Source organism: Castanea sativa, chromosome 1 (genome assembly GCF_040712315.1).
Source record: "Castanea sativa cultivar Marrone di Chiusa Pesio chromosome 1, ASM4071231v1".
Classification (NCBI taxonomy): domain Eukaryota; kingdom Viridiplantae; phylum Streptophyta; class Magnoliopsida; order Fagales; family Fagaceae; genus Castanea; species Castanea sativa.
This window is the reverse complement of record NC_134013.1, coordinates 39,900,231-39,909,448: the sequence shown is the minus strand read 5'-3', so window position 1 is coordinate 39,909,448 and position 9,218 is coordinate 39,900,231. Positions and strand designations below refer to the sequence as shown.

At 35.9% G+C, this 9,218-nt stretch overlaps 1 protein-coding gene across 1 annotated transcript; it reads right to left on the bottom strand.

The window, feature by feature from the left end:
* Positions 1-15: 15 nt before the first annotated feature.
* On the bottom strand, positions 16-8,851 carry LOC142622717 (dolichyl-diphosphooligosaccharide--protein glycosyltransferase subunit STT3A). Its single transcript, XM_075796246.1, has 23 exons — positions 8,212-8,851; positions 7,731-7,793; positions 7,491-7,546; positions 7,258-7,329; positions 6,978-7,083; positions 6,841-6,891; positions 5,984-6,079; positions 5,681-5,740; positions 5,359-5,472; positions 5,038-5,124; positions 4,147-4,250; positions 3,960-4,055; positions 3,555-3,675; positions 3,392-3,472; positions 3,166-3,297; positions 2,837-3,067; positions 2,136-2,279; positions 1,825-2,011; positions 1,642-1,739; positions 1,386-1,465; positions 1,203-1,290; positions 522-611; positions 16-421 (listed from the first exon to the last, which is right to left on the bottom strand). The coding sequence occupies exons 1-23, from the start codon at positions 8,326-8,328 to the stop codon at positions 359-361; spliced, it is 2,337 nt and encodes a 778-aa protein (XP_075652361.1). The 5' UTR covers positions 8,329-8,851; the 3' UTR covers positions 16-358.
* Positions 8,852-9,218: the final 367 nt, after the last annotated feature.

The window sequence follows — 9,218 nt, the reverse complement described above, 5'->3', positions numbered from 1 at the left end:
AAAGGAATAAACACGTGTCTAAAAAGAAACCGTCCTTTAATGGGCCACAAAAGCCGAAAGCTCAAATATATCACTAAAGCATTCTCAAAAAGGGGGGAAAATAAAAATGTATCACTAAGCGCCATGCTCAAACAACTAATGCAAAATTGTTCTCTTCCATCTGCTCCACCCGAATGTTAAAGATGAGAAATTACAGGATATATGAGGCTGCAAAATCCTTGACCGGTCATTTGCATTTCTGTAATAGTACTAACCATGACAGCTCAATCCTTCTCCATCGGCTCCAACGTACATTTATATGTATCAACTACAGTAACTGAATTTAGAAATTGCCTATCAGATAAGACAAATGAGATCTTCAGTGCCAAGGATTCTTCCTTTGTGTTTCGCTTCGTTTCGTGCTAGTTGTTGAGCTTGCTTTCTGTTAATACCAAAAAAAATTAAAATCAGTTATGTCGATAAGATTTGGCAAGTATCTCAAAAGCATACAACAACCTCTTGTAAGGAGGAATAATACTTACCGATCTTGATTTCTTGGCCTTTCCCCGGATCCTGTTCTTCTGAGGTTTCAGTTTGTATATGCGAACCATCCAATGATGAGTTGTGAATACCTAAATTGTTTTAAAAGGTCACCAATGTCAAATTAGGAAAACTACTGGCACTTAACATGAGAAAACACCACTTGAAAAAATTTCCTGGTTAAACCAAGATCACTAATGCTCATAAATTATTGGTCTGGAAAAATGAGAATAAGCACCTGCTTACTTTACCTATTCTTTTATGGATAAACTGCTTAATACATTAACATTTTCAAAAAGTATCACAAAAATCAATAATATCAAACCATGAAGAAGAGGCGAATAAAAATAGCAAAGGGGCCATAATTTATAATGTGACAAACAAAGACACCAACTTATAGCCAATGTTCTATACCCTTGCGGCCACAGTTTTGAGTATGGAAGCACAGAAGTTAAAAGAAAAACAGATGTTTAAACCGTTTGTGAATCAAAATGCTTCATTTCAGCGTCCGCTAAATGCAGGACTCGTGGATATAACTACTAAAAACATGCCCTCGCAAAATTAGACATCTAAAACATATTGAGACGTACAATACTGAGGAATTTTTTGATAGGTGATGTACAATACAAATGATATTGAAGAACAGACTTCTTTTAGAAACCAGATGTTAAAGATCAACTGACCTCTTCAAAATGGGTGAGTTTGAAATGTTTCTTTCCAATTTCTGTTCGCCTGACCCTATCAAAGGCTTTACCATCTGTCTCCACAAATCTGTAGTAAACAGGTAAAATAATTAAAAGATGAAACAGTCAAACAAATTTCATCTCCATGTACAAACAACAAAAAATTTCACAGCCAAACCACACCTGTAATATGAGAGTTTATACATGAGGCAATTAAGCATGGTTGGAGTGGCCTGAGAATCAATCCGATACTGACCATCTCTCTATAAACAGAAGGAAAAGGAAAATAGTTAAAGACATTGATAAATCAAATAAATTGTAAGCTAACAATATCATTGTTCGTTCCCCTCCCCCCACCCCCAAAATATAACAAAAACCACAGCCACAGCCACACACAAAATGGAGGTTTAAGACTCGTTTGTTATTGATAATAACTTACAAGGTAATCAGGTTCCTTGATATGAGGAAATACACCGCCTCCTATTCGAACCATCCACAGGAACTTATTGATATCATCACTCGGGTAGCCAACAAGACCTAAAATTGAAGTAAGACGTAGGAATAAAGTTTCTTTATTTATCTTTTAAGTAAGATAATCTCAGAATACATGTCAGAAATTTACCTCCGAAGACAACAAGAACATATTTCACATCTAAGGAGTCAAAAATTTCCCAAGCTGCCTTCTCAGGAGAAGACATGGCAGTACCAACAGTTGCAATATGTGTGTTATTCCATGTATTATTGTCAACAATGACAGTACGATTAGCCATAGCAGTAGTTTGGTACCCATAGTCCCACCAAGACGCAACCTGAAAGAAGTTTCCAGCAAGAATTAGTGTCACCAAATATCTTATTTTTGGTCAGTAATACAAATGTTAAACGGAAGAGAAGAAGGGCAGTAAAAGAAAGGAAAAGACGTGATGTGAAACTCACTTTGTCATCCACCTCAGTGTTATGGCTCAACCATGAATAAGCCTCTCGAAAATCATCAAAAACATGAAGACCATCATGCGAATAAGATGTTAGAACAATAGAAGGAGCAGAATAAGCTTCAGCAGCCGCCCAGACAGAGTGAACCTAAAAAAAGAAAGATACTTGTTATCAAGAAAAAGCTTTTATAAAAAAGGAGAGTTGAGTACACAAATGTAAGAAGCAATTCTCCTCCAAAACAATTATATTAAATTATAAAAAATAGAATATAAACAAAAAAAAGATTTTTTTTTAAAGTAAAATACATAGATATTTCAATTCAGTCTAAAATTTCACTACAGTAGTATTTAATGTCTAACATAAAGCTTGCAGATGAATGTTTGTATTGACATTCCAGGGAAAACTTATGAATAATTTGACATTATTTATTTAAATAACATCCTGACTAATCTATTGAGGCTCCATAGCAACCCAAAATTTTGGGACCAAGGCTTGGTTGTTGTCATTTATTTGATAAAAGGCTGGCAAGATGAAGACTTCAGAATTATTATATGAAAATGGGTTGACATGTTAAAAGTTAAATTGACAGTAATCAAACAGTTTTCTATTAAGTATATATTAATTGAATTAAAATTAGGGGAAAAATAATATAAATTCTTTACAGAAAATTTCTTATAGATGGAGAGAAAAGACAGTTCCATTACCACATAGAAGGCACCCAGCAAAATTAGCAAGAGAATGGCAATGATAGATGCCTCAAAAGGTAAAACCAGTAGCCTCTTCTTAATTTGGGCCTTAACAGAAGGCTTTTCCACATGCTCCTTTTCCTTCTTCCTATTCTTTTTCGAGGGTCGTTCCTTCAATGCCTCTTCATTTTTGTCAGTCTTTGCAACCTCATTTTGCGCTACAACGCCTTCAGAACTAGTATCCCCGGCCTTAATGGCCAAAAACAGAAATGGATTTTAGTCATGATTAAATTTATTGAGGACAGATGAACGTAAACAGGCAGTATAGCATAGAGAAACAAGCTTACATCAACTTGGGAATTTCCTTTTACTCCAGGTAACTGAAATTTGATTGATCGTGTAAAAACATCAAAAGATGCTGAGAGAGCAATCCCAGACATGATGCATGCCGCTGGAGCAAGTACAAGCATAAGCCGCACCTGTAATATTAACCAAAACAATAATGATTGACATTGAAAAATAAAAATAGAAAGAAGAAAGACAAAAAGACATCAGCTCCCAACATTATCTCACCATGACTCCAGAAAAATAAACTGATGTCACAATATAAAGGACCACAAAGGAGCTTGCATCAGACAGGGGTGAGAAGCATGCCTACCAACAGATACACACCATGTTAAAGATGTTAAAGCATATATAACATAAAGCAAATTTGCCTTACAAATTTATTACTTACAATAATGCCAGCAGGAACCAAGAATGCCAAGACATTAATGTCCATAAAGTAAGAAGGCCAAGTAGGAGGTTGATGCTCACTAACACTAGCAATAATAGGAATGTACTTGCTTGCATATGTTCTGTAAAAACACAAGCAAAATAGAAAATAAAGAATGGTGCATGCCAATTTATACCTATGAATATTAAAGCCATGATAAACAATATTCCAAATAATTTGGGAAAAACAATAGAATGATAAGTATGTCAAACAGTTCTTTTGCACCTCAGAGCAAAAAAATGAGCTATTATAGAGTCAGGTTGCACCAACCAAGTTCAACCCTAATTATTGCTATCATACTTATATCATCACAGAGGACTTGGGTAACTATACAAAGAAGATGTGAAATGTGAACTAGGTACTTACGGATCAAGCAGACTCAAACTTCGTCCACTCCATCCCTTTGTCGGACTTGAAGCTACCAGTGCTACAAGTACTGCTATCACAGCACAACACACTACCCTGAGGAATAAATAATGCAAAAGGAATGGAGATCAAATTAGTGCTCTGTCAACCATGAATATATTAAAGAAACTGAATAACAGAAGCTTACAGGCCAATAGATAAAACAAGGGTAACAGCAACTTTGAACATTTTTGGAGAGAGAATCCCTTTGATATAATACACAAGAGCCACCACATGGATAATAATGAAAACCTGCAGGTGAAAATTAGCAGCAAGAAATCATGATCGTGATGTGAAAGAAATAAAAGCAACATGGTGCAAAACGTAGGAGAGAACAAATCTTGTGGAAAACCTGGAAAAAAAAAAAACATTTGGTACGACTTATTTTTTCAACTTTCCGAAAATGGGCTGTTTGAAAGAGTTGTACAAAGCAGTGGGGTTGGGGGAGAGGAAGTTCAAGAAAAATGTACTTTGAAAAAGTGTGGTCTCTTCCAAATGGACACTTAGTGGACTACATCAACTAAATGCCGTTTAGCATTTTATATTAACTGTCTTAGTGACATCTTTCAAACAATTACTACCTCATGTCCCTTAGTCCTTATGAAACTTTCCATGTTTGCAACACATCTGAATTTGGAAATGCTGTTGGCCTTCAAAGCATTTTTATAAATAGTAAGGGAAATGTTGTTTCAACTCCAGAATTTGTTTCTTCACCTCCACCCCCTTTCATAGGGCAGGACCAAACCTAGTGAGGGGTGGTGTTGAAGAAACAAATTAAGAGCTGAGATAGTGCTCCCCTAAAATCAATTAGTCATAAAATATAACTCCTATGAGTGGCATAACCAGATATGTAGACTCAATGGTCCCAGCCACAAATCTGGAGAAACGGCTATAGATTTCTAACAATAACCAATAAATAGGCCAAGCAAAAGCAGTTAGACATGGAAAATCATGATGAAAACAAATTAACACTATAATATTTATAAAAAAAAAAAAAGGCTAATATCATAGCTGATTATCAGTGGAGAAAAACACTCACCAAAAATGATCCAAAATGTTCTGATGTCAAGACTGCATTGAATCCAACAACAGGCACCAACGAAGCTAACAACGTTCCCAAGACAACCTGCATTGGAAATGATAAAATTCTGACAAGAACCAAGCGAATTTTTTATGAATAAAAAAAAAATCCCAGCTATATGACCTAGAGTTCTAGTCAAGGAAATCAATAGGACAATTTGTGACCTGTATCAGTGATGTAAGTAGTTCCGACACAGATATGAATCAGACGTTATTCTATGATCAAGAAACTTTAATCCTTTGTAAACAAGAAACTTTCATGAGTGCTATAGATACTTACAAGGGGAGCATATGCAATGTACAGTCGAGAAGAATAGCGACCAGTTACAATGCACAGAAGAACATGCATCGGTATAAGGTTAATAATAAAGGTGTATCCTCCCCAAGAGCAAACCTGAAAGAAATAATATTTTTCCAAACATAAATATGGTGTATAAGGAGCTGAACAACAGTAGCACACAAATCTTTGACTACGTTTGTTATAGCTTATTGGTACAACTTTTCAAAGCCCCACTTTTTCCAAGTACAACTGTATTTTTACCCAGCTTATCTTTTAAGCAAAATAGGACAACGAAAATAGGCCATACCAAGTGCACACTTACCATGTAAAAGTATGCTATGGCATTTAAAGTGGCATAGAAGAGGGATCCTGTATTCAATGTCTGCAAATAACTATCTGTAGTCAGAAAATAATCATCACGTAGAAACTGCAGTAGTACATCAATCGGAAAACATTAACCAATGAACAAAATCATATTATTCCTAAAACAAACATTATTTTATTAAAAATAATAATGGTAAAACTATATGCCAGAAACTATAACTAATTATTTCCTAAACAAAGATCTTCTTTAGAAGCAAATAAAATACCACAAAAATGTAGTGTGATTTTAACAAAGCCTAACCTTTATGTAAAGGAAAAAGGTGAAGATCAAGGCAAATATAGCTACGGCCTCATTGTCATAGCTGCCAGCCACAGATCGGGATATATATGATGGAACCTGGAAATGAAAATACAAAAGAGAACAACAGACATTATGTGCTTGTTATATTTGTGTTGCAAATAATTATCAGTCATAATACGCAATGGTTCTGCACAATCAAGAGAAACTTGCATTTACACTAAAGCCATATCAAAAATAATTCACAAGAAATTTAAAGACAGGGAACAAGAACATATTTCAAGAACAATCACAACCCCCCCCCCCCCCCAAAGCCCATTCCCAAAAAAAAAAAAAAAAAAAACTTAGCTTAAATTCCCAAGAAACTTTCATTCACATGGCCTTACACATAAATCATAAATCAGCCTTCATATTAACATTGATACAGTGCTTTTTTCCCCCTTTTTGATGATATGCTTTTAAGCAAAAAACCACAACTACTTCTAAAATAAAATAAAATAAAAAAAACAGCAAATAATCACAACTCACCCCACCTCCTTACTACTTTACTTCATCCCAGGCCCAGGGGAACACATAAACATGTACATATGTTGCTATTTTGTTCATTTAATGACTTTTGTTTTGGGGTTTTCACCTTTCAGACTACGATCAGAATTTCTAAGAGAAAAGTGTAAGAGATGTTAAGATATCTAAATTGAAAGACAAATACGTAGCAAAAGAAACAGGATAAAACAATCATAGATCAAAATTATGTAGGATAAGTCAGAAGAAATGACTTTCTTGTGCTGCAGTTCTAAGTCTTAAAAAAATCAACTACAAGAACAACTTGCAGAGTTACAAATACCCGCTGTATAATTTACCATGGCCAAAAGAACCGCTGCTGTCAGTCCAGCACCAGCACCCTTAACTTCCTATAAAGAAAGGTAATTTACGATCATCATCTAAGCTTAGGATAAACACAAATTCTGAGAACACAGGTTTAGGTCAAAATAAATACCTTAGTCAGAAGATAAGTAGCCCATGATGCAAAAGCAGAAAATATAGGTGCAGTAAATACACACACAGTCTCCACAGACAGAGGAATGTTCAACGAATTCAAAATCCTGCCATTATAGAGTAATTTCTCAAACTTAGTAACAGCATATGACTCAAACATAGCTACTTAAGCATTGTTAACAAGGGAAAACCATCAACAGATGGTAAACCAAATCCAGTACCAAAATAGAGCGACAAAATTAACTACAATAACTTCTTACTAAAAACTCTCGAATACCCACCAATATAAGGTGCCTGCGGTCAATGTCAATCCGGGGTAAACAGTTCCGCCAATAACTCGACCAAGAGGATACCTTGAGAAAAGTGAAACAAACAAGGTCGCCTCAGAACTGTTAAAATAAGTACCCCACTAAAAGGGTAAAAGAGCACACAAGAACTTTGCAATGAAAGTTTTTTTTTTTTTTTTTCCTAATGAATAAGAATCGATCACCACTATAGGGTAGAAAATAATTACCAAGTCCGATCGTCAAACCAGTTCCAAAAGTCATATATTCCATTCTTTGTCAGGTACTGTAATTAAAAATAAATAAAATAAAAAACGACGACATCACCTTCAACTTTGCTTCACCCATTATGAGAACATAATGCAATTTATTAATACAATACCAACCTTACATAATAAAGTTCAACATAATAGTGAAAAGTTTTCGAGTAATCAAAAAGCAAAGCCAAATCAAATCAACGGAAAACACACCTGAGTGACTCTATAATTGAAATAAGGATCAAACTCGTGAATAACACTCTCGTACTTTATAACCTGCAGATTATTCCACATAACAATGTTACAGCAAGCACTACCCATACACATAAAAAGCAAAAAATTCTAGAAAGACACAGACACACTCGTACTTTCCGTTTGGCTGGTGAGAAAATGTAAGAACACAAAGGAAATGAAAAATTCGACCTAAATTTCCATTAGTCAGGCCTAAGAATCATACTGCAACTGCATCTATTTTAATTTTGCTATATTACACATACAATCAATCCCTAAGCCGCATAGAGCATTTCCTAAATGCTAAGAGAGAAATAGGAAATTACTCATTAATTAGTGTTAGACGGAAAAAAGTATGATGTAAAGTGAGTATTTTCCCTCATTTTCGAAGCAACCAAACGGAGAAAATTGTAGAATTGAAAAGTACGAAAAGATCGGATCTATGAGGTTGAGAAGAGCTTACGGAGAAAAGTCGGATCGAGAATGCGAGAACGCCGATCAGGAGGAGGATGAAGAAGGAGAGAACATTTCCGAAAGCGTATCTTAAGGCGGTTCCGTTTGAGGTCTCCGAGGCCGCCATTGACGGCCAAATCGAGCTCTGAGTTAAGTGCGAGAGAGAGCGCGAGAGAGAGAGAGTGAGGTTGGTTTTGCAGGTCGTGTGGGTCTAGACCGTAGACGAGGAGAGAAGTGGAAGACTTTTTGTAGCTGTGGAGGTTTTAATTTTTTATCTTATTACGAAATTGCCACTGTGTTTCAAATTACAATGATGGGTCTCGGTGAAATGACAAATCTGTTCTTTTCTGTTTTGACGTGGCGGATTTTTATTGCTTCTTCTGAGACGGGGCTTGCCATTGGTGATGAACACCGTGGCTTGCCATTGTGGTGTGATCTTATTGGAAGGACTTTTGTGATCTTCTTGATACTCCGGACTTTGGACTCCTCAAGTCTTTACAAATGTGTGGAATCTGTGTAATGTGGTGGATATTTCCAATTCTTCTCTGATTGGATAAATATGAGTTTTCCTTTAAATGGACAATTATGAGTTTGTTGTTGTTTTGTTCCTATTTTTGGGTCCAAACTCGATGGGGAAGAGATACCTAATTAGTAACTACATCCTACGGTTGTAATTTGACAAATTTTATAGCCTATGGCAATGGTAACATTTTACTAGGGGTGTCCAACCCAATCACCAACGAAATTGCCCAACGCCAACTCGCAGCCCGCTCAATTTGAAACTCTAGTCCATTTGCCATCAGTCTCTGCCTCTAAGTACCAACTCCAGCAGGTCAAGTAGTGAGTTTTCTTCTCCAAAAACCAACCAATGATATACTGGAATCCGGCAACCTCCACCACCAACCGAACTGATCAACATTTATCAAAGCTCGAAACTGACTCGACTTGTTCATGTCGGTGGTCGATTATAGGTCTCTCCACTTGCCACCTAATATGAGCGGGTCAAGTTCAAGTCAA